The sequence below is a fragment of the Megalops cyprinoides genome, chromosome 19 (assembly GCF_013368585.1).
Source record: "Megalops cyprinoides isolate fMegCyp1 chromosome 19, fMegCyp1.pri, whole genome shotgun sequence".
Classification (NCBI taxonomy): Eukaryota; Metazoa; Chordata; class Actinopteri; order Elopiformes; family Megalopidae; genus Megalops; species Megalops cyprinoides.
The window spans coordinates 20,195,011-20,221,596 of record NC_050601.1 but is presented as its reverse complement, the minus strand read 5'-3'; the positions used below and the strand labels follow the sequence as shown (position 1 = coordinate 20,221,596).

Here is a 26,586-nt window from a genome sequence, read left to right as displayed (position 1 = left end):
GAACACAGAAGGGGAGGAAGGGAAGGATAGAAAGTGAGGACCTTTAAAAAAACAGACATACGGAATATGTCGCCTCTGAGAATGGACAGTGAGCGAGAGAGAGTGAGAGAGAGAGGGAGGGAGAGGAGAGAGGAGAGCGGGGAGGGAGGAGAAGAGAGGGGAGGGGTGGAGGGAGAGAGAGAGAGAGAGAGAGCAAGAGGGGGGGTTAGAGAGAGAGGGAGAGAGAGTGAGTGAGTTGCAGGATAAATCCACACAACATAATGATTAGGGCTCACAAGCCCTTGCTGTGACAAGGAGTGCTGGATCCAGGATTACAACTCTGCATGATAATACAAGGGTTCCACCAGAGCAGGCCGGAGGCGCACAGGGGAGAGAGCGAGAGGGAGTCCGCAAACAAACAAGCCCCAACAGGTCTGGGAATCCTGCAACAAGCTTCAGAAAAGCTCGTCCGGGACACTGCTGTCCTCCGCCCGAGTCATCCGTCCACCCGCCCTCCCCATCACATCCCCCGGCATCTGGGCCATCCAGCGGCACGCTTAACAGCCGGGGCCACCATCCAAACGGGACCCGCGGGGAACGGGGAGAGCCGGCTCGCCATGCCGAACTGACAGAATTCCACCCGTGACGATGGAGCTTGTCCATCCTTCTCTCTTTCACACGGAGCCAGGGAAACAGGAAGAGCGTGACAGGAGGGGGTTCTGCTCATGACCACCATCACCGTCACCCCCTCCCCCCCACCTCCCTCTCACCCCCACCCCCCCACCTCTCTTCTTCCTCACCTCTTCATCCTCCCATCTCTGAACTTTCTGTGACTTTCCCTTTTTGCTCTTTGCTTTTTGTCTTTCTCTGTGGTACTTCTTTTTAAACAAACTGTAGACACCTTGGTGTTGGAGGAGGCTGGAATAGACCTTGCGAAGAGGAGTTGTTTCACACACACACTCACACACTCACACACACACACACACACACACACACACACACACACACACACACGCACACACACACGCACACACATACACACACACGCTCCCACACACTCACACCTTGCTCAGTCTGACAACAGTAAGGAATCTGAGAAGGACTTCTGCATCTTCTTCTTTTTCCTTTTTTCTCTCTTCCTCTCTGTTCATTTATCTGTTTATTGTTGTTTTGTTGTCCTGCCACCTGTCCCCCATCCTCCGCGTATCTGTATCTCTCAGCCCATACGATTGCACCGAGCCCACAACCATCCCCCCCCACCTCCCTCCTCAGTAAGAGATAATGTGACCTTCCGCCAAAGATCTGGCAACCGTGCCATTCTCACAGCGGGGTCCTGTGATACTGAAATAGACTCAAACAAGTGCCGAGAGGGAGGAAACAGGAGAGAGAAAGTGAGAGAGAGAGAGGGGGAGAGAGAGAGAGAGAGAGAGAGTTAAAAAAAGACAAAAAAAACAAAAAGGAAGGTAGAGGCTACGGACAAGGAATGCGTCTCCGGGAGACCGGGCTGGATGCGGAGCGCCGACGCAGGTAATGAATCACCTTCACTCATTCTGTACGTGTCCCGAGCGCGGCACTGATCTTCGTACAGCTTCAGCCAGGACTGCATCTGTGTGTCTGTGGGCTGAGAGTGAGGAGGGGAGTGGGGGGGAGAGGTTGTTAAATCACTCCGGCTACTTTTCTCCCCAGACCTTGTTGCATGTGTCCGCGTGACATTGCCGTCGTTTTCGGGAGCTCCCCCCCCCGGCTGCTCTCCGCGCCGCTGCCGGTTCTGGCTTGGGCTGGCGGTGGTTTAACAGGTGCGACAGCACCGGCTCGGCGTGTGCTGGATCCATGCAGCGGTTTACTTACAGGTGAAACAGCTGCTCCGCACACAGCAGCCGGTGCTGGAGAGTTCCGGGTGAATCGCTCGAGCACAGCCGTTACGGACAGAGGTGCACGCGTGATGAGGGGCTTCACCCGGGAGGGGTGGGGGGGGGCTGATTTCACATGTGTAATCACACAGGAGTGGGAAAGAGACGATCGATTCGTCCTCACCTACAGAGGAGCTGGTGTGTGTGTGTGTGTGTGTGAGAGTGAGAGAGAGAGAGAATGGTGTGCGTGTGTCTCTGTGTCTGTACAGGAGAGGGAAAAAGATTGTATGTTTGTACATAAGAAAGACAGAGAGAGTGAGACTGCCTGTGTCCATATGTGTGTGTAACAGAGAGTCTGTGTGTGTCTGTGCATGACTGAGTGTGTGTATGAGCATATAGAAGAGGCAGTATAAGTCAGATAGTGTGGGTAAAAGGTAATGAAATTAAATCGTCTCACTGGAGAATGAATTGAAACCTTCGATATATCAGAGGCTGATGGCTCTAGTAATTATGACTACAGAGTTAAGATTGATTGAAGACCCACACAAACACGCATGCGCACACACGCACACATGAACAGACACACGCACACACACAGTGACACGCACACAGACACACACAGCCTTCAGTGCTTACTATTTACCCTCACCTGAGGAAGAGGATGTGCTTTGCTTTCAATACACCTCTTCCTCTGCTTCCCACCTGGTCCAGCACCTGTGGAAGAAACAGAGATAGGTGTGTGTTTGTGTGGACTCAAGACTCCAGAGAGAGGAGGATGTCCCCTCTACATCCCTGTCAAAATTCTCAGTTTTCATTTATAGAGGCAAAGTTATTCTAGCTTCAGATGAGACACAAAAAGAAGGGAGGAAGGAAATGAAGACTGGGAGGTGAGGAGAGAGAGAGAAAGAGAGAGAGAGAGAGAGAGAGAGAGAGAGAGAGAGAAAGAGAGAGAGAGTGAGAAAGAGAGAGAGAGAGAGAGAAAGAGAAAGAGAGAAGAGGAGCTTGTCCCACAAATTAAAGATAATGACTGGGCCTGGCACAGAGAAGTGATGGGAGTTTGGCTGTAGATGCCATTGTCACTCAGTTCCTGTCCTGGGGGAACAAGGACTTTCTCTGCTTGTCTGAGGCCAGTGTGATGGACTGGTCTCCTTCTCCTGGACGCTGGATCTCTGTGCTTCATTCTGAACTCGGTAGCCTGAGAGTCTGGGCTCCTTGCAGTGCTATTTTGTCTTAAAATACCCTCTCCATAGCTTGCAAAAGCAGTGGAATATGAGAGATATTCTGGCAATACAGCTCTTCCCTTTATTGCTGTGATGTTTTTGGGGTGAGAAGTCAGTTGAACAGGTAGGAAAAACAGCACCAATGGAGAGTGACCAGAGGTGGATTATCATTTATTACGATCGTGCTTAATCTTGGCCTGGCGCATGTGATGTGGTTGTGTTCGGGTTTGTCTCAGCACCACGTGACAACGGTCGTGTTTGACGGTTGCGGTCCTGCTCAGCTTTGGGCCGGTCGTGTTTGACGGTTGTGGTCCTGCTCATTCTTGGCCCGGTCATATGTGCTGGTCACGGTTGCATGCAGCCTTGGCCCAGCCGCGTGTGACGGTCACGGTCCCGCTCGGTGTGTGACAGAGGAACAGATGCTCGCGTCCCTGGGTGTGCTGGCTCCCACTCCATATAACTGGCCCTTCACACAGCGAAGCGCTCGCCGTCCACACTCTCCTGTGAAAGACCGGAGAGGGCCCTCGCTCTCCTTCCTGCCTCGCTCCCTCTCCTCTCTTCGTTCCTGCCTCTTTCCTCTCCTCTCTTCGCTCCTGCCTCTTTCCTCTCCTCTCTTCGCTCCTGCCTCTTTCCTCTCCTCTCTTCGTTCCTGCCTCTTTCCTCTCCTCTCTTCGCTCCTGCCTCTTTCCTCTCCTCTCTTCGTTCCTGCCTCTTTCCTCTCCTCTCTCCTCTCCTCACTTCCTTCCTACCTCTCCCCCCTTCTCTCTTCTCTCCTCATTCCTTCCTTGTTACTTCTGCTTTCCACTGCTCTGCTCTGCCTCCAACTGTCTATGAAATTCATTGACAGGACTGTGCTAAACCTCAGACATGAGATTTCATGTCTTCCAGTGACTCCCTGAATCTCTGAACTGAGTGATAGGTGTGACAGGGAAAGGGGGTTGGGGGGGGGGGGGGGGGTGCACTGAGGGGATACATAAAATGATGGGGGGGGGTGCATTGGGGATGATAAAAAAAAAGAATGATCACGCAGAGAAGATGCCCTTCATGATTTTCCATACCCTTGACATACCCTTGAGCCAAAGACAAAAGAAAAAAAATTCAATTTGAACATTTTCTTCTATTTTAAATACGTTAAAAGACATTATACTTTAATATGTTTAGAAGTGTAAAGAGCAAATACAAATTGCTCTGGGTTTTATGGCAGAAAACACAAGGGTCACGTTTCTTGACATCTCTGTAATTAGTGTTTAGTAAATCCTCTTCTGGCATGGATTGTCCTGACACACTGTATCCTGTAGGGTTTTGTGAGGTGCTGGCACTTCAGAGTGGGATCACAACCGCCCTCCCTGGCAGAGTTACTCTTAGCCAATCGGATCTTTTTGGGCTTTGTTTCTGAACTGCTTTCTTAATGTTTGATTGGCTTGAGACTTGGAGATTGAGATGATCAGTTGAGAACATTACTCGGTTAACCATTTCTTTGCAGATTTGGATGAATGCTTTGGATCTTTGCCATGCTGGAATGTCCATTTTCAGCCAAGTTTGAGTTTCTTGGCAGAGAGACCTGGGTTTTTTGCCCAAAATGCCCTGATATCGTAGGTGTTGGAACTCATAACTCCCTATCTTAAAAGGGCTCCAGGACCTGTAGATGAAAAACATCCACAAAATATAAGAATTCCATCATATTTCACAGTGGGCATGGATCGTTTCTCAATATAAACTTCTTCCTTTTATGATGAATATGTCTCAAAAGCAAAGTTTTCATTTTGATTTTTATTCAGGAAAGTTGAAGTTGTCTCTTTTGCTGGCTTTCCTTCAAAAGAGGCTTCTTCCATGCAATCCAGACACGGGAACATACAAAACTCAATGCATGCAACTTCAAACAGCTCTTTTTCACACTTTATGACCGGACGATGCCAATCTGCTCAGATCTCCAGCTGTTGCCTTTGGATTCACAGCTGCATCCCAACCCACCTGTCTCACAGCCCATGGTGGCAAGGCAGATATGCATCCTCTAGCTGACAGGTTATCTGCTATACCAGCAGCCTTAAATGTCTAATAGGCATTGCAGTGGAAATCTGTAGATTCAGCCTTTTGTGAATTTCTTCAGAATCATCTTCCAGCTTGTGGGAGTTGGAAATGACAACAATGACCACTCGTTCGCTGTCTACAGAGAGCTCTCTGACCTTAACCATGATAATGCATGTACTGATGATATATTCTGTGTTTTCCCTTCATTTATACTGTAGAGCAGTGTTTCCCAAACCTCTCCTGGAGGACCCCTTGTCCTGCATGTTTTAGATCTCGCCCTGCTCCAACACAGCTGATTCAAATGAACAACTTGTTATGAACTCCTGAAGCTGCTTAATAACAAACTGATCATTTAAATCAGCTGCGTTGGAGCAGGGAGAGATCTAAAACATGCAGGACAGGGGGTCCTCCAAGAGAGGTTTGGGAAACGCTGCTGTAGAGAAACAACAAACCCTTGGATGCTCCCTCATAGTTCCAGAAACTTCCACTGAAGTTCCAATAAGCAGAATGTTGGTGTAGATTTGTATTGGCAGTTTAGTTGTTTTAAAGATTTCTTTGGTAAGGTGTTATCCGTATTTGCTCTATGCAATGCTTTTTAAGATTAAACTATGACGTTTAAAAAATATGCAAAAAAAAAATATCCAACATGTAATTTGTGCTTGTGTTTAAATGAGTTTGACAGTGTGTGTGTCTGTGTGTTTATGAGTGTGTTTGTTTAAATGAGCATGAGTGAGTGAGTGTGTATGGTTATGAACTGGTGTCCCAGCTCTGATGTGTACAGGGATGTGTAGCTTCCATTTTAACAGGACAGAGACAAAAGAGAGGGAAGGAGCAGAGAGAGACTAAGGCAACAAGGACACACACAAACATATGAATCTAAACACACACACACAGGCACACACATACTCAGACACAGCAGTAAAGTAAATCTATTGCAGGAAGATGGTTCTGCCAGAGTACACGCACCAAGGTCACCAGAACAAAGTAGTAAATTTCATGGAGAGCACATCCACATAATCTTTTCCATGATTTATTCTCTGCACAAATGAAACAGGAACCTTTCAGGACAAGAGCCCGTGTGTGTGTGTGTGTGTGTGTGTGTGTGTGTGTGTGTGTGTGTGTGTGTGTGTGTGTGTGTGTGCGCGTGTTTGTGTGTTTGTGCATTGTTTGCATTTGAAGGAATATCAAAACTAGTTCAAAATATCAGAGATTATATTTGGTGTCACTCTTTTGTTATTTTTTTTTGCATTCATCGATGTGTAGATTAGAATTTATTGTTGTATTAGTCAGTATATAGATTAGTGTTTATTGTTGTATTAGTTTGTGTGTAGATTACAGTTTATTGTTCCACTCTTGGATGTATAGATTACTGTTTATTTTTGTGTTTGTGGGTGTGTAGATTAGAGGTTATTGTTACATTTTCTAGGGGGTAGATTACAATTTATTTTCACTTTCTTTAAGGCGTAGATTACATTTTATTGTTGTTTGCTTGAATGTGTAGATTAGAGTTTGTTGCTGAATGCTCGGATGTGTAGATAAGAGGTTATTTTTGCCTTCTCGGGTGTGTAGAATAGAAGAGTTTATTTTTGTACTTGTATCTGCATGTGCAGATTCGAGTCCTCTTACATTTGTACTCACAGTCGGCACCATGTGCAAATTGTTAAACGTCCTGTCCCCTTTCAGAGGAAAATCAAAGCACCACTGACTGATCAGAGAGTGCCCTGCTATCTCTCCCCTGCTCTCCTGTACCAGCCTGCTTCTGTCTTTCAGAGAGATCACCAAAGCCTGCTGTAGTGGGGAGGTAGTCTGTAATGGCACAAGAGCGATCGGCTAAAAGGCATTCAATTGCTCCCGTGCACGCCGACATTAATATTTCACCAAAGGAGGAGAAATATGATGTGAGATTGAAGCGTTCCAATGAGCAGTGACACGGGGGACGCCAGTGACAAATGGGTCACTGGTGATGAACATCCATGCACGCTGCATATTACAGCTGAACGCAGTAGGACAGGAGAGGGGCCAATATTATTCGGTCGTGCTCCTAAGGCCCGTCTCTGCTTTGCATTGGAGGTGATTAGGAGCTGGAGGGCTGAAACCATGGTCATGGTGACGCTGTCTGACCAGTACAGGGGTGGCAGTGTCGCATAGTGGTAAGGTGCAGGGCTCTGTAACCAGAAGGTTGCTAGTTCAATTTCCCCATTGAGGCACTGCTGGTGTAAGGGAAAGGTACTTAACTCACATTTGCCTCAGTAAATATCCAGCTGTATAAATGGGTAACATGTAAAAACTGTAGCCTGTGTAAGTCGCTCAGAGTAAGAACATCTGCTAATATGACAATAATGTAATGTAATGTACAGGAGACCGTCACCATTTGCAGATTTGCCATTTATGGTTTGGAGTATTTGTGGTACATTATTACATTATATGTGCTAGCTCTGTGTCAGGAGCAAATCCCCAATCGCGCATAAGTCTAATGCTGAAGTACGATATTTATGGATTTCCCCACTTGCAGGGATGTGTGGAACATATGCCCCATAAATGACATAGGTTCCCTGTGTAACCTGGGTATTTTTCCTCCGGCTATATATCTCTAAAAGAACCCATACAGCCAGGAAGTACTGTCATATATCTTACTTCCATGCCTCGGTTTCCCAGGTGACAGTGACTGTGTGACGGTGCGCGGGGAGCGCAGGGATTCAGGCAGTGGGGCAGAGACTGGGCCTGCATGGGGCCAATAAGGCGGAAGAAGGGAACGTGAGGGAATGTGTTCGGCAGATTAAGAGAAGGAAAAGAGGCGGATTACACACCGTGCGAGGCGCGAGGTAGGTGGGTGGGGGCGCAGACAGCCGGCTGGAAGGAAGGGACAGAGACATCTGGATTAGGGGGGGGAGTGGGTGGGGTGTGGGCGTGGCAGGGTTCCAGCCCACTCATCACAGTGCTATGTTAAACAGCCCCCCCTTCCCTTTTTCACAGAATGAGATTCCCACTGTACACACGGTCACACGGGTCCCGCACTGACCCGGTAGGCCAGACAGCTGACAACAGCTCGACCACAAATCGAACGCAAGTCGACCGGCTCCATAACTCCTCTCCTGAAGCCTGCCCATCTCCACTCCATGTCCCAGGAGACTATACATCTCCACTTCTAATAATGTAGATCCACACAGTTATAACATCTGTCCAGTTCTGTGTGTGATACTAAACTCACACACACACACACTGAGAAAAAAGGATTACTAGAACTATAAATTCTTATTCCTTCAGCAATCTGGTGCATTTCAAAGATTACAGCACTCAAACACTTATGCATGCATGTGCTGTGTTTTAAATCACGCTGTGAAAGCTGACAAAGCCAGGAGAGAGAGTGGAATAATGACCAGCGATAACAGAAACCAGTGAGGAGATCATCCCCCCTCCCCCCAACATACACACACACACACACACACACACACACACGCACACACACACACACACACTCAAACACTTACTGCTTGGAGCACACTAGTCTCAAGGCACAGCTCGAGGCCATGTGCTCATCATCAGTGTCCTGTCGAGCTGGTCAGGTGGTCCAAGTTTCCAGTATAAATGCTCAGCTAAATTACCTCCTCAGACTCATTACATTACATTACATTACATTTTTGGCATTAGGCAGATGCTCTTATGCAGGGTGACTTACACGGGTTACAATTTTTACATGTTATCCATGTATACAGCTGGATATTTACTGAGGCAATTCTGGGTTAAGTACCTTGCCAAAGAGTACAACAGCAGTGACCCAGCAGGGAATCAAACCAGCAACCTTTCAGTTACAAGTCCTGTTCCTTACCACTATGCTACACTGCCGCCCAATTCAGATATCAGGTACCACTTTCGGTCTGATTGAGTCATGGTCTTTTTCAGTTACGGTCTGATTTGGATTTGATTCGGTTCAGCCATGGTCTGATTCAGTTGCCGTCTGATTTAGTAGCGATTTGGTTCAGTCACAGTTTGATTCAGTTGTGGTTTGCTTCAGCCGTGGTTTCACTGGGCCCACCAACAGAGAAGCAAATGCATTTTAGAGAAATGCCTATATGACAGAGCTGAAGGAATGCAACATTTTACTGTTGCCTACTCTGTTCCTCCATGTAGTCAGTTCTATAAAAAATGTACATGCAAAAGAAAGGCCCAGATGTTTTGGAAAGCAGGTCTTTCTTTTCACACCACAGAGCTTTGTCCCCAGGCAAGCAGCGTCACCCATCTCAGCAGGGTGAGAAGGACACACTCCCTGTGACTCATTGAACTTTTTAACCGTTCTCCACTGCTACTGCACAGATAACACACACCATTCCACTGGTGTCTCTGTCCAGCAGTCCTACAGACATAACACACACCATTCCACTGGTGTCTTTGCCTCTCCCCAAAGGGCAATGTAATCAAAATTCCGCAGAGCCCAATTGAACTGCAGCGTATAACTCATGGCATCACTCTTAAATCTTGCAGTCACCTGTCACATATTCTTGACACAACATCACGTATGTTATATGTTCATACTATTGGTCGGGGTGTAAAGAACATAACAGCGAGCGTGACCAATATCTGTAAGAGCCCTCTGAGGTGCGGGTCCGAGGATAAATCACTGTGTCTGGGGAAGGTGCTGAGAGATGAGGAGTGAGGAGGGGTGTGTGTGGGGGGTGTGGACTGAACCTGTGTACGGAAACAGCCGGCTGCATTGGTGCATCGTGAAGCTGTAACATTCGGGATAACGTCCCGAATGAATTAAGAGGGGAGTGAATAAATACCATGCGACACGTCCGCTGTGAGACAGATTGAGGTTTCAGGCCCCCCTCCCCTCCAGAGGGCTCTGACGCGGGCCGATGAGTCACACCTCCGGGGGGTTCAGCCTCCCCTCTGTGCCTGGCGGACCCGTTCCGTACCCCGTCGGGACGTCTGACTGGACCGCGTCGAGCCCTGTCCCGATTAGAACATAGTGATCTTTGACCGTGTCTGCGTGACACAATAGAGGGAGGCTTAATTTGACGTACGACTGTGTCCCGTGCCGTGATGGCTGCGATGGTGCATTATGTGTGCGGGAGTTAGCACGCCAAACGTGATTACGGCCGACATCGAACAGTCCAACACCTGTCCAAGCATTTATTTCCGCACCGCTGCGCTGGCTGGCATTTGCATAATGTGGATGCGTGATGCATTTTTTGTGTGTTTAAGCGTTGATTAGCTAATGGAGGGGTTGCAAAGTGCCGAATGATTACTGGCTGACTACACTATTAGAGCCGGCCGACCCCTGAGCCTGCACTGCTAAGTTTTGTAATATGTCATAATTGTTGTGCAACATGCCTTGCATACAGTTTGACTTGACCTGAATAGCAAGGGGATGCTCTTGGCTTTGGGGATTATAGTTTTCAGCTTTAAATAGCAGCTTTTTACTTGCGAACATCCCTGGCAGGAAAGCTGGGAGGTGGGGGGGGGGGTGTGCCAGGGATGTCAAAGAGGGCAGAGGGGAGGATGGGAGGATGGGAGGATGAAAAAAGTAGAGAGACAGGGCCCCGCCCACCTCCTCCATCCGAAAGAAACAACGCCACGGTGTATTAACTGCCAGCCACATGGTGCCCGGTCACGTGGACGACCAATCACGGGGCAGAATGCACCGCTAATGTAGTAGGTGATACAGAGAGAGGGCGAGGGAGAGTTAACGAGAGAGCGAGGGAGGGCGTGAGAGGCTGAGGGGTGGCAAGAAGGAGGGTGGTGAGACAGGGCGCTGAGCTGAGAGAGAGCAACACAGGACCTTCCCGACAGCCTTCAAGGGCTCAAATACGTATTGCCAGGGGGGGAAGTTTACGCATATCATTCTGCATGGCCGATATTCCACCGCATGAATATTGAGTGTGTATAATTACAATGACCTATCTTCCTGCTGATTCAGCGATGAATTTCACTGCTGCGATATGCAGTTGTGGAGGTGCACCTAATGTAAAACAGATGGACTTGTGAGCCCTGGCTCATTCTGCATCTTGGGATTAAGCATTTGAATTTAGATTGTACACCGGCGTCCTGGAAATGTGTTGAATTAGATTTTGAATAATTGCCGGATTCTCGTAATGCTGTTATCTGTCAGGCCGCTCCATCTAAAACAAACCCATTGTTGATGAGGCTATAAGACGGGCATATAAATGCTGGAGTTAATTACTGATGGGAGTTTGCAGGCATATGATGGATTTATTGATGTCTGTCACTGTTTACGTGTTTGCTATTACAGTTGTTTAAGCCTGTGGTGATATTGCCTTTTGTACAAGCAGGCGCTCTAGGTAACAGATCTTCCTGATCTGAGCTCCTCTTGTGATGGTGACATCTGACAGCCTCTGGCTTGTTGATAAAAATATAAAAAATAAGTTAGAAGAAGCATTATAAGGTCAATCCGGGCCCCAGGAATATTCATTTAAAGGGTACGCAGGGATTCGACTGCAGGCACCAGAAATTAACATGAAACAACCATCAGCTTCTTAATTCTCATTTACTCTTTATTTAACAAAAAGGGTTTCAGTGTGTATTTTATTAACCAAAGAAAGGTGCTCATTCCACCAAGATGCATGAAATAAGTGTAGATAAAAATGTTCTGCACCAATTTGAGTTATTGAATATGGAAGAGTCAAAGAATATATTTTGATTATTAACAAAAAAATAGGCTGAAATCTCTGTTTATATTGTTGTCTGGTATAGGCACTGCCCCAATGAAGGCTTTTAGCCAAAAGCATTGATCTTTAAATAACTGGAATATATTCTTTCACTCTTCCATCTGCATTTTATTGAAAGGCTGTGTAAATAATAAAGGTAGTAGGGAATGAATGTCAATGGTGTAATTCGGGGAACTTCCTGTCAGACAGTGGTGGGCGGGGCTTCAGAGGGTGTGCTCAGTGACTAAAGACACTCTGGGCTTGTTAGCCTGCCCCTTAAGCTGCGTCATGCTGATCCACGTTGGCTGTTATGCTCTGCTGCCACCCTGCTCACATCTCCAGGAGGTCAGGACCATTGCTTTCGTTAAACTCCAGGCTGATGTTGTGTGGCCAGTCCAGAGACGCTGAACTCTGTTCCCCCATCAGCTTCACAGCGGTGCCCGCAATAGGAAAATTACCTTGGTGTTTCTTAAGTTGCTGATTGGTGCAGTGCAGGCTTTGGAGCAGTGGCTAGTTAGAACATGGGTTGACTGGGAAAGAGAGCGACCGGTGAAGGCGACGGTTGGAGCTCGGAAAGGTTGGAGCAGCTGAGGATCTGAGCAGTGGCTGATCGGAGCAACGACTGGTTGAGGCAGAAGTTGATTGGAGGAGAAAATGGTTGGGGCAGAAGCTGATTGGAGCAGAGGCTTGTTGGAGCAGTGCAGGGCTGTAGCAGGGCAGTGCTGGAGCAGGGGCTGGTTTGAGCAGGGTCAGTGACTCGGGTTTAATCTCTCTCTGAGAGCTCTGGAGCAAGCAGGACATGAGGAGAGCTGCAGGGGGCCACTAATCTGAAAAAAAAAACACACTAAAACACTGCGCAGTGATATGACCTGGCTGTGGAGAGTGACACACATTTCAGCTCTCACACACACACACTTGAGACACACACCCACACATACGCATACATAGATGCATGCTTATGCACATGCGCATGTACACATACACACACAAATACACAAAGTGAGAGAGAGTGATAGAGAGGGACCGAGAGATAAAACAATGTTCTCAGTTGTAGATTTAGAAAGAGTGGATTACATCACTCGAGAGAGCAGAAACCACTGATCTGGAGTGCTCTCGATAAACCAAGCCACAGATTTCAGATTCTCAATCTACAGACCTTGACGGACCCCCAGTATCCTGCTGTTAAATCTCTCATTGTGCCCCCTCCCTGACTAGCTGGACACTATTGTGCTTGATGATGAAGGCTGTCTGGTGACTCCATTTACAGTACTAACATAAAACATACATGCTGCAGAAATTTGACAGTGCTTTGAAAAATGGTGTAACTGGCAAATGCACACAATCCAAACAAGAAAGAAGGACAAACTGTAAATGCGAGAGAAAGGCTGCAGGAAAATTGAGAGAAATCGAGAGAAAGGCTGCAGGAAAATTGAGAGAAATCGAGAGAAAGGCTGCAGGAAAATTGAACGATCTTTTGAAAAGCAGTCGCTGTCAGGAGTCAGGGTGAGAAAGAATGACGGTTTATTTGGTTGCATAAAAACACTCCTACAATCTGACAGCTGTTGACTGAATAATTTCTTCTTAATTTAAAATGAATAAAAAAAAACAGCTGCACCAACAGATAAAAAAACCATATATTTATATTCTACAGAAGTTCTAAGAGAAAAATAGATGTGCCCTGACCTTTTGATCTCAAACACACTGAAACCTGGGACCAAAGTAAGATATCTGGAGACTTTAGTGAGGTACCTGCAAGGCCTATTCTACTTACTAAAGCTCCATCACTCAGCACAACCTTGACTGTGCTTAGGGGCTCTGTGATGATGAGGAAAAATCAACACAGTACGACACTTTGATTATGTCAATAATGTCTCTGCTGCTGTAGGTGTTTGAATTCCACTGAGTTCTGTATGCATATACATTTACATTTACATTTATTTATTTAGCAGATATACTAGTTTTCCATATACTGTATATATACCACAGTAATTCTCCAAATGATAATCTGCCTTGATTAAAGGAAAGTTAAGACAGGGAAAGTACCAACAAATATAGCAATTTTTAGCCAATATAGCTTTTAGTCAATGTCAACGTTTAACCTGGGAACATTAAACTTTTCAAAATGCTTTTCCTCACAGTGGGACATTATTTCATGCACATTATGTAAAGTATGTCATATTTTTAATAAAAAAAAACATCTTACATCGGAATCTCCATTTCACATTGGCCACCTTGATAATGACTTTTTCTATAATGGGCTCACATTACAGGTAAATAAAAATGCACCCACCAATTGCTAAACATGATGGCATAGTAGTGTAAATTTCATCCCTGGGACCTTTGTTGCCTCTGTTACCTTTCTACTCCCCGCCACAGAGTACTGGAGCCTGAGCAACTACATTCTAACACTGTTCTACGATAATTCAGGACCAGAAGAAACTGGTTCTAGACTGATTCATACACTGCAAACACTGTTTCCAGACCAATTCAGAGGCAGCAGGTACTGAACCCACACTGATTCCAGTGCTGCACACCATGCTGGAAGGTGACTAAGGAGTTACAGACGCTGACCCCAGACCAATTCAGGCAGACTGAGTCTGGATAGAGACGCTTGACCTCCTATTTGTCTGGACACACAGCATGATGCATATTTATGAGATATTCTTTCCACAGCTTGGACATAAAATAAGACAGGTAATAACATAACGGTGCAGTCCAGTGGTACAAAGTAGACATGTGTGACCTGACAATACACCCACCGGCAATAAAGAAAAACACATTACCGGCCAAAATCACAGCAATGTCATTTCACATTCAGATGCTTTATAGCAGCTGGGATAAAACTTGTCCAGTGAGGTTTTCCTGTCACCCAAGAATGCTTATTAAGGTGACAGAATCACGCCGGGGTTGCGACCCCACTCCAGGGGGGATTACAGGGGGGATTACAAGGCTTTAACCCACTGTTATTTAAACACACTGAAAATCTGGCGCCCATGACGAGATCGCACGGGCCAAGTGGTGACCAATGAGGGATCACATAGACCATGACACGGGGCCAGGTGCCACAGACCGGCCAATCAGGAGCTGCCACTGCAAAGCTCTGGCAGTGGCGTTTCATCCCAGAGGAGAGCCCATAGAAACATGCTGATCAACCTAATGTTCTAATATCTGTAATACCTAATGTTCTAATATCCATAATATCTCCCCTTCTGCTATCTGCAATAGCTAAGAACATAAGGCAATTGTTGGCAATTGCTTCTTTTTTGTGTTTTGCATCAACAGCGAGTGAACTAGAAAACACTGAGATTAAGAACATTTCAGGAAGGGATAAGTAACTTTAAAAGTAAAGTAATACATATTTATATATTAGTAAAGTAATATATAACAGACTATTACTATATAATAATAATATGGAATGTATATAAATACAGTATGTAAATATGCAAAGTAATATATAAAGTAACATTACTTCAGATGATTAATATCATTTTGACATTTCTGGGTACCTGCTACACGCCTATGCTGCCATAAATATATTTCTCATGTTTTTTTCAATCATTTTACCTCTAAACAAGAATGCATAACAACACTATTAATAGGACCTTTTGAGTGAATCTTATCTTTGTATTACAGTCTACAGAACATAGGAAAGTTTAAATTAATGTTATACATTCCAGAAGCGAAATAAATGTAATTAGGAGACTTCCATTAATGATTATTTTTGCAGTGTGATGAGTTTGTAGTGGATGTTAATACCACATACCACGCGGATTCCCTTGGGTACAGCAGAAAATTGAACACAAGTGCTGACAGTCTCTTTATGCTGGATCCATATCTGAGGTTGTAGCAGATACTGTAGTTTAACTTGTGTGGCACAGGCCTGGCGGCAGTGGAAAGTCAGGGTCATGGCTTTATCGTCACTGCGGGTGGGAACGAGCTGCTAACATTGTGAGTATTGTGGCAAAAGCAGAGACACAAGCAGGAGGAGACGCTAATCTCCCTTGCTCTGGATTTGTTTTGTTTTTTGAAAAAGAGAGATGGTTTTCTGCAGTCGCCCACCATCTGCTTGGGCTCCTGAGGGGGGGGGGGGGGGGTTCGGCAGCTGACCGGTGGCCCGTGGCGGCTCAGTGGCACGGCACGCGGGACGCCCTAATCGGCCCGTCCCCTCCGCCCGCTCTAATCGCCCTGTCCCTCTGCCCGCTGCGCCCTGCTGCGGCCGCCCCATTAACAGGCTCAAATGAGACAAATGAGACGGGGGGTAGTGGAGAGAGGGGCCCAGAGTGGGAACTGATGGGGCGTTTGTCAAAAACCAGACGGGTCAACTCAAAACGAAGGGCTCGTCTGGTGGGATTACAGAACATTATCATAACATTCTGATGAAAAATAAAATAAGAAAAAAAAGACAGCGTGCTCATCTAATATTCCTGACCTCTCTCTGTGTCTCTCTCTCTCTCTCAAATTCAAATGGACTTCATTAGTTTTATTTTATCAAGCAGATTGCCAAAGCATCCTAATAAATATGTTGAATCAAATATCATACATACAAAATAGTAAATCAAACAATTCCTTTCCTCCTGTCCTTCCCTCTGGATATTTTTATCTCCTTCAGTCTCTCCATCTCTCTCCCTTTATTTCACTATCTCCCCCTCCCACACTCTGTTTTAGGCAGTAGGTGGCTGAGATGGGAGTTCCACTAGGGTGGTTGAGAGCCTTCCTGTGGCTGTTGCTGCTGCTGCTGCTGCTCTCTGCTGCCCCCTGCTGTCTGGGTCGTCCGTTCGGGCAGCCGGCGCCCACCGTCAACGTGGCGGTGGTGTTCAGCGGCTCCGCCTACCAGACGGAGATCAAGGGCCGGCTGAGTCGCGAGAACTTCCTGGACCTGCCGCTGGAGGTCAACCCCATCACGGTGCTGGTCAACGACACCAACCCCCGCGCTCTGCTGACGCGCATCTGCGACACGCTGGCCACCAACCGTGTCCACGGGATCGTCTTCGAGGACAACATCGGCTCCGAGGCCGTGGCGCAGATCCTGGACTTCATCTCCACGCAGACAGGAGTGCCCATCGTGGGCATCAGCGGGGGCTCGACCGTCGTTCTGCCGCACAAGGTCAGCGCTTTAGAATCAGGGCCATCCTTTCAGAATCAGAGCCAGTGCTTTAGCATCATCAGTATTATTTCAGCATCAGAGCCAGCGCTTTAGATTCAGAGCCAGCATTTCAGCATCAGACCCAGTGCTTGAGAATCATCACCATTATTTCAGCATCAGAGCCAGTTCTTTAGAATCATCAGCATTATTTCAGCATCAGAGGCAGTGCTTTAGATTCAGAGCCAGTATTTCAGCAACAGAGCCAGTGTTTTAGATTCAAAGCCACCACTCTAGCATCACAGCAAATGATTCAGGATCAGAGTCTGTTTTTCCATCATCTGAACCATTGTTGATGCATCAGAGTCAGTTTTTCAGTGTGAAAGTAACTGCATGTCTTAACTGCATGTCTTAGCCTGCTGGTACTAAAGCAACTTGGTTAATCCACAATAAAAGCTTGTCATTTGTCATTGTGAGTGATACACAGCCCAGTTCATGATTTGTAATGAATTGATTCAATAACAACACAATCAATTGATTCAACAATGACTTGTTTTCCTGGTCACTGACTCGTGATAAAGTAAAATAATATATAGAATGTAAGTAGTATATAAGTATAAAGTATCTAATCGTATGTAGGATAAGGTTTCCCACCAATACATCAGTGAATATAAGCACTTCTGTTTGCATTCACGTACTGTTTGCTAAATCCACTTTACACCAAACCGCGTTAGGGAGAGAAGCACTTTGATTGGCTTAGAATAGCCCAGGTTCAAGGTGCCCTGAAGAGGCAGAGGCATTATAAGTATTATTATTATATATATTAAACTAGCTCGCAGTCAGAAAAAACATCACATCAAAGGCAGCTACGGTGGAAGCAACCGCAATTATAATGAAATCACCGCGCACACGAGCCACCCGGTATTAATTTTTCTCGTAGGCGAGACGCAGCCATAAATAATGCTGGCCATCGGGAACGTAACGGGATGATGAGCAGGACAGTGTCCACTGTAATATGGATTTTTTAAAAAAGGGCCAGCGCGGTGCGAGTATCGCGGCTTTATTAGTTCTATGCAAATCGCACTGCGGCGAGAGCGAGGCGGATTCTCCGGCCGGGGATTTTCAATCTGTAACAATAAACAAAGCGTTTGTGCCCGGGAAATGGGGAGCGATAAAGCAGGCCTCTGACCTCCCGTTGTGAATACGGGAGGAGCCCGGCGATGTAATGTTTAATCAACGCTGCTCATTTCCGCAGAAACCGCGGTCCTGCTCGAATTTACAGCCTGCAGAGATCTGACCGGCAGAAAGTATGAAGTCTGCCCCGCACCTTCGATTTCCATTAGTTCTTTTGCAGATTACGCGTCTCCTCTGTTTCCCGCTGTCTCTCTCTGTCTCCCACTGTGCCGTTCTGCCTCCCTCTTTCTCTCCCGCTGTCCCCCCTGCCTCTTTCTATCTGCCACTGTCTCACTCTTTCCGTCTGTCTCCTACTATCTCCAGTTGTCTTCCCCCTGTTTCTCTCTGTGTCCCCGTACCTCTCTCCATTTCTCCCTGTCTCCAGGCATCTCCCACTGTCTCTCACTGTCTCTCCATGTCTCTCTGTCTCTCACTGTCTGCATCTGTGCACATGTCACTATCTTCCTCTGCCTCTCCATGTTTCTCTCTGTCTCTCACTATCTCCAGGTGTCTCCCACTTTCAATTCAATTCAACATGATTTAGTGGACTCTAAAATATCGCCAAGACAGAGCATTCCATATACACAAAAGTTAAATTAAATAGCATAAACCAATGTGATTATAATAAAATCCAATGCACATATTTGTATTATATGGGCTCCTGAATGGATCCATGGTTAAGGTGTGTGGTTTCAATGCGTACTGAGGTTTGCGGCCTGGGCTCAATCCCAGCCATGTCATGAGCTGATAATGACCAGGACCCCACAGCAGTGGAACAAATTAGTTTCATTCTGACAGGGATAGAGGTGGACAGGTCACCGAGGTTTTACTCCTCTCACTGTTCCTCACAGTCACTGTTTCTCTCTGTCTTGTAGTTTGACTTAGACTCAACACATTGATTTCAAATTCAGACAGAGTCTGGTGTAAAATTTTAAAGGCCACCCTGACTGTTCAGTGAAAAAATTAAATACAAAGAAGCTATCTGTTTAGACATGCCAAGCATTGGGAAATGAGCCTCGGAGGGGACATTGGCTTCGTGTGTTTCTTATGCCTCTAACTAACCACACACACAAAACATCTAAATAAAATATCAGTGCATGGTCAGATGTCATTATGTTAATAACAATTTAACCTGACGTCTGACAAGCTCAAAGTCTGGAAATTGTGAGTTATGTTTGTCTGTGCCCCACGGCAGTACAGAAACAGCTGCAGCTGTAGTTTGGTATTCTTTGTTCTAGGGCGCACATTATTGGAAGCTGTCAAGTAGCTGGATTAATTTCAGGAAAAATATTTTGTAATCTAACTGCTAAACACGGTCTGGATAAGCAATAGAATCATGGCTTAGTAAATACCTCCTGAAAATCCTTTAAACTCTAATTACCTGATCAGAAAACACAAAAGCTAATCACTTGAGATAAATTAGAAAATTAATACACTATGAAAAAAACGCAATTACCAAAAGGTTGGCGGCCATAATTGAAAGTCTCTTGTTTATCTGAATGAAAAGAGCCGCCAAAGGCAAATGATTTCATCCAGAGAGACTTGGCTTTTAAGTGTGTATAGGGCACACGAACCTGGCTGCAGGAAAGTCTATGTGTGCATATTTGTCTGTCTGGGTGGGTGGAGCGTGGAACATCGAGGCTGGTGGAAGAGTCTGACTGAGGGGGAACAGGGCAGAATACCGAAACTGAAGGAAGAGTCTGATTGGGTGGGAGAAGAGTGGAACATTTATTCTCCACTCAGGTTAGACTTAAAGAATAATTTGTAAAAATTATGAAAAAAGTATTTGTGTTTGTGGAACTGACAAGCTCCTAAAAATTTTAAGACTTCAAAAATGACAGCACTTTTTAAACATCATGATGGCATTTTCTGCAGCAGGAAGAAATAGGAGTGCAGACATTTCACCTCTAAGTGGTCTCATCACGTTCCACTGATAAAAGCCCTCTGCAGGAGGCTGATGAAGAGAGGAGCAGTGAGAGAGACATTATCAATAGTGCAGACACACACCTTCTGCATTCATCTAGCATTTGGGTCAGAGCATCTGTGTGAACATCAGACATGCCATTATTATGGCAGCTGGAAGAACTCTCCTATTGTTGAAGAACTGTTATTATTATTGGAAGAACTACTGCGGAACAACTCAGCATGTAGCTTAAATGATTAGCTTTAGATTTAGTACAAATATGTAATCAAACATTCCACATTGATCTATTCCCTATTTTTCATTCAGGAGAGACTGGTGCCTCTCTCTCCATGTCTCTCCTTCTCTTGAAGTCAAATTCAAATAGACTTAATTTACATGAGAAGAATTGTTTAAGATAATTGACAGGGTATTTTGTACTACAGTGTACAAAGTACTACAATGTTTATGCATATATACACATACATAAACTCTCAGTTTCTCTTTCTTTGACAATGTGGGCAACAGCTGACATTACGTTGGTCATTTATGACATAAAAGTTTTCAATTTAAAAAAGCATTAGTTATCCTGTTTGAGAAAGAGAAATCGGCAGTGGTTACATGGTTGTTTTTCCATTTAAAACCTCTGAAGATATGACATGCCTGTTGTTGGAGAGGTTTAGCACAAATTTTCTCATCCTAGTGTTCATATATATCTACATAAACACAAATACATTATTCTTTAATTTAGTTATCACACTGCATTTATACATGTTATGATGAAATACACTACCCCCTACATCCCTTGGAAGACATTTAAATAGTCCTGTAGTCTAAAATATCAGAAGCTAATCTGTTTTACTTTATTATTTTGGTGGGCATGCTTGTTTATTATCTTGAGATGTGAATTTGGTGAGATGAGACAATTGTGATTGGTGATTAAGGACAGTAATTGAACTCTCTATATGTAATATTTCATTTTTGACTACTCTGTTGAGCAATTTCTCTCAGAGAAATGGTTGACTAGTTCATGTTTCCTATGAGACAGGTATTGGGTCCATCTTATAGAGTAACTTGATTGGCTGGAGAATTTTGTGCCCTTCTCATCTGGAGGTCCAATGGCAGCTCTCCCCAGCCTGCTCTCAGAGCTGTGTCCTTGAATCTCATGGCAGTCAAGATGGCAGCAGCCTATCAGGGCTCTCATATAAAGATCCAGGTGGTGGGGAGACCACCACAGAGGACTTGCTGGAGGAATCCTTCTCTTTCTGGAAATGATACTGAAAATGAGAGAAACATATGATAAGAAAGAACAGAAAAATCAAACAAATTTAGTCCAAGCAACTGTACTGATCTGGGAATCTCTGCTGAATTTAGGCCAGTTAATTGTAATTGTCTGTGAATAGTGTTGAACTCAGTCATGTGACTGTTCCGATCTAGGAACACTGCCGGTGTCCATGGATTCCAATCTCACAGAGCAATGCGAGTCCATACATCAAGATCATATGAAATTCAAACCACAGCGCCCTGGCTGTCAGCTATCAGTCACCAATAGATCATTACTCACAGTCATGTTTGTGCAGACAGCAGGACAGATCAATAGTATTGATGGTGCTACATATACACATGGAATCATAAACCTTCAGGGTCTTGCTGCTTTGGGCCTGTTTTGCACAAAATCACCTGGACAGGTAGGACATGCCAGCAGCAACAGGAAGGGAAGAAAGAAATTCATTCACAAAATGTGTTCATAATGTACAAGTGAACACAAGTGAAACTCTTTACCTCTTGCCATACCCCTAGAATGTGCTCAGTTATCCAAATAACTGTCAGTAGACAAAAGGTCAGCAGCGCAGTGTAATGATAAGGAGCAGATCTTGCAACTGAAAAGTTGCTGGTTCGATTCTCTACTAGGGCACTGCTGTTGTACCCTTGGGGAAGGTACTTAACCCACATATGCCTCAGTACATATCCAGCTGTACAAATTGATAAAATAGTAACCTACTGTATGTAAGTCACTCTGGATAAGAGTGTCTGCTAAATGACTGTAATGTAATATCTTTTCTTGGTATTATCAGTGTGCATTAGGACCTAGTTCAACTGCCACATTGACTTCCCTCTGTCTACTTTTCAGTCCTTTTAATTACTATTTTCCAAATTCATATGTTTGCAGTCATTTGATACTGCCTCTTGGCCAGGGCTCCCTCATAAATGATTTTAAATCTCAACAGGACTTTTCCTGGTAAAATACAGAAAAAAATCAAGTACAAAATATAAATCATAAAATTCTCATCCTTTAATAGCAACATATTTGGAATAACATGTTAATTAACTGCTATATCAATGTAATTATCATACAGATAATAATTCATATGCTACACGTGAATGAAAAAGCTCGTCCCCACCCAGCTGATCATGGGAAAAGAACATTCAGGAATGTCTGCAGAGCATGTGACTGAATGGGACTCTCTCTCTGCTGGAGTTAGGTCCAGTGGACCCAGAGGGGCACACACCCATCTCCCCCACTGCTGCGCATAGCTGTTTTGGTGGCTGTGACACATTGAGCTCTTTCCTCTAATCTGATCCCAATTCCAGCCCTTTCTCACTATCCCTATCAGCCGCTGCTCCTCGCTCACGCAGATAAATCTGCTCACTTCCACTCACTTCCCCTCAGAAAGAGGAAACGGCGTCACGCTCAGCTAACCCCCCCAAATAAAACAAACCTGGATAAATACCTAACGGGAACGTTTCTGCATAAGCGGTGTGCAGGGGTGTTTTTCCTCCCTCCTTTTCACATTAGTTCAGAGATACGATACGGTAATTTTCCCCACCGGCTCCTGTTAACTTGACCGTGACTGCGGTGGGATTAGCGGGAGAGTAAATGCCTCTAATCTCTCAGAAATGCACACCATGTCTGCACTTTACATATTCATCTCTCTATACTTAGTGACGTGTGTTAGCTATCCGCAGCCCTGACACTCAGCTCCCTGCTGCAGCGGGCCAGCTCCTGGCTGTTCGACACGCCGCGCTGCGACGCGGCTGCACACAGACGCTCAGCACGCGCCCTGGGATTTTCCTCACTCGTTGTGTGGTTAAGATTATCGTGATGCGTTTGACCCCTAACCTGTCTCCCACTGCCTCTGCGCTGGCCCTCTCCCTCCCCCCTCCCCCGAACCCAGCGACCCCAAAAAACGTGACTGGCGCCTGCCAACATCTGGCTTAGATTTTTCCCAGATCATCCCCCTGCACTTTGATCCTCCCCTGGAGCTTCTGCCACCCAGCCTGTAACACTCTCAGAGACAGACAGCCTGTAACATGCCCAGAGGCAGACAGCCTATAACATGCTGAGAGACAGACAGCCTGTAACACTCTCAGAGACAGACAGCCTGTAACATGCCCAGAGGCAGACAGCCTGTAACACTCTCAGAAACAGACAGTCTGTAACTCCGAGACAGAAAGTCTGTAATACACTCAGTGTAGTCGGTAGCTCTTAATTTTCTCAGAAACAGACAACCAGAATCAGTGACATCAGCAGTATTTAATAGGGTACAAGTGGAGTGTCACATCTGTGTGGCACTACAGAGAGTCTGGGCGGTCCTATTAACTGGAGAAGTGTTTCACAGCCTTGGTCCAGGTGGACTACTGTGTGTGCTGGTCTGGAAGAGACCAGCTGCATTTCAATGAGTGCAAATTAAAGAGAACTTAAAAAGCCCTCTGTGTTGCATATGAGACAACACAAGAGACAACCCCCATTGACAATGTACACCCCCATTGCCACACACACACACACACACACACACACACAACCACAAACGCACATTAAAGCACACATTAAATAGCATACCACACATTAACACACACCATTTGCATCGACAAACACACACACACACTGCACACATCAGTACATACAGTACAGTAATATATAATATACAGTGCCCACAGAAATAAGCAGGCCCAGAAGCAAATGTGCTTCTCTCTGCTGGACAAACTCTCACAGCCTGAAAGCACCGAGAACAAGCGGCGCACAGAACCGCAAGCCAACAGTACTGAGAGATTCTGCGCTGACAGCGAGGGGTGGTGGAGACAGATTTATGACCCCTCCTGTAGTGGCTCCGTGCCTCACCTGCAGAGGAGATCTGGTCTGAGGGCCGGGGAGAGCGCCGGGAGCTGTTCCCTTGGGCCTCCATCTGCACAGAGGGAAAAGTGTCAGAAACAAGCCCCGAGCGGGCCGTGTCTTCAGACCCTGCCATAGGACACACCCGTCACCGGCACATAGCGTACACAACCTTTCAATCACAGAAAGGATTCAAGCAAATGGGAAGGTAAACAGCTCTGTTCACAGCGCGGGAGACTCTTAGAGCGATGAAAAGCATCAGCAGGCACAAGCTGAACCCTGAACACACGGTCACCTCACGCAATCCCCATGCGATCCAGCAGCTCCGAGCTGAACGGAGCACTGAAGCACAGCTCCGCACAGAAGTGTGATGATGAACCTCAAACACAACGCATACCGCTGATTTGTGTGTCTGTATATAGCTCCTGACCCAAGGTGTGGAGAAGACCAGGTGAGTAGGAAGGCAGGCTGCGGGCAGATAGACAGCCACGTGTGTGGAAGATAAAGGGTAAACACTATGAGTTACAATAAATCATGCTCGGGTCAGTGTTCCACTCACTGAAGAGCCTGACCACAGAGGGAGAGATGGTCCCTTCTGACCCGTCGGGCCCACTGTTCTGGACTCAGCTCTGCCGCGCACTGTGTCTGGAACAGACAGAGCAAGGAGCTACTGTAGCCATCAGGCTAGCGTTCCCACCACTGTGAAGGCCACCGCTGTCACACCGGTTCTGAGAGAGCCAGGTCTCCACACGGGTGTCCTCAATAGCCACCGGCCCATGTCTAATCTGCTCCCTTTTTCAAGCAAAGACATTGAAACATGTGGCTGCATCTCAGATTGATTGCTTTATGTCTCGCAATCCAATGTTAGACCTCTGGATTTCAGCTTAATCGCTTCACTGAAACCTGCATTGTTAAGAATCCAAATGACCTCTTATCTTGTCTCTTAATATTCTCAGACTGTATGATGTAAAAGGAGTTTTTGACATTGTGATACCACTAAATATTAATAAGTTTAGTACCTCCCTTAAATGTTTCAGGTCCTGCTTGACCAACAGAAAAATATTTCAGACCCATACACGGCAACTCAGACCTGGATACCCATTAAGAGATTTAACTTATCAAATTAATGTGGCCTGCAGAACTTGTTCAACCAGTTGGAAAAAAGCATAACTTGAGTCCCTGCCCTTATGTGTCCCTTTTAGGAAGAGGGCTCTGCCTTCCTCCAGCTGGGCTCCTCCATTGAGCAGCAGATCAATGGCATGTTCAAAGTGATGGAGGAGTACAACTGGGACAGCTTCGTGGTCATCACCAGCCTCTACCCCGGGTACGAGGCCTTCGTGGACTACATCCACTCCTTCACGGACACCAGCTACTTCCTGTGGGAGCTGCAGGATGTGCTGACCTTCGACATGTCAGACGGGCTGAGCGAGATCCGGGCGCGGCGGGTGCTGCAGCAGATTGACGCCCAGGTGCTGCTGGTGTACTGCTCCCACGAGGAGGCGCAGTACCTGTTCCGCGTGGCGGCCACCGTGGGCCTGGTGGGGCCCGGCTACATCTGGATGCTGCCCAGCCTGGCAGTGGGGAACCCGGACGGGCCACCGCCGGACAGCTTCCCCGTGGGCCTGATCAGCATCATCACGGCCCACTGGAAGACCAGCCTGAGGAAGCGGGTGCGGGACGGGGTGGCCATTGTGGTCAAGGGGGTACAGAGCTTCCGCAAGCACCAGGGGCCCCTCCCCGATGAGGACGCGGACTGTCGGGGGCCCCCCAAGCCCCCCAGCAATGACACTCTCTTCAGGTGAGCTGAGGCAGGAAGAAAGAGGCAGAGGCCAAAGAGGCCAGGGGGAGGAGTCAGGGAAGAAGTACTGATTGGAGGAGCAGGAGGGGGAGTGGCCAAAAATGAAACAAAACGGGGAGGGGCCAAGAGGGGAGGAGGAAAGGGGTCTGTGAAGTTTCCTGTGCCTTTTTTGTTAAGGTGTCAAGGTTGAGACGGGCTCTGGCGTGGCATGCACAGTGTGTAATGTACTTTTTGGCAGGGGGAAAATCGGATGGGCGTCACGCTTCCCAAAATTAGGCGACCGTGCCTCTGATTCTGGAGGAGTTACCAACAAAGTGCCACGGTGGGGAGGCGTGACAAAACTGTGTGACGAAATCAGAACCTGGCTGAGTGAGGCACGGCGTGTGACAGGACCGGAGCACCGGCCAAAATGACTGGGGCCCGAGCCTGTCCGTGCATAGTTACATCTGCCAGGTGTAGTGGACAGGCAGTAACAAAAAGCAGATTGACCCCCTGTTTTAACCCCTACCCCCTGTCCCTGACCCTCTCCCTCTCCCCCGCCCCCCCAACCCCCACCTCTCTTTGTGCTCGCTATGCCCACGCTGCTTGGATCAGAGACAGAAAGAGAGAGCGAGAGAGATGAACACTCATGCCAGCCCAACCCAAAAGAGCAATCTGGTACCATCTGTGCCAGGAAACACACAGCTAATCCTATTGGATCAGAAAATATTAATCAGCCAAAAGCAGGCTCAGCTTCGGGGGAAAATGGAGTCAGTGTTTGGCACTAGAGGAGGTCAGGTGAT

General features: G+C 46.5%; 1 protein-coding gene across 1 annotated transcript in view; it reads left to right on the top strand.

Moving 5' to 3' along the window:
* Nucleotides 1-980: 980 nt before the first annotated feature.
* The window catches only part of LOC118794116 (glutamate receptor ionotropic, NMDA 2C-like), a 51,530-nt gene continuing 25,924 nt past the window's right edge, over nucleotides 981-26,586 (top strand). Inside the window, exons 1-3 of the mRNA XM_036552278.1 lie at nucleotides 981-1,506; nucleotides 16,408-16,846; nucleotides 25,209-25,804. Of these exons, the coding sequence (XP_036408171.1) occupies nucleotides 16,424-16,846; nucleotides 25,209-25,804 (1,019 nt within the window). The 5' untranslated portion in view covers nucleotides 981-1,506; nucleotides 16,408-16,423. The remainder of the gene's footprint in view (nucleotides 1,507-16,407; nucleotides 16,847-25,208; nucleotides 25,805-26,586) is intronic.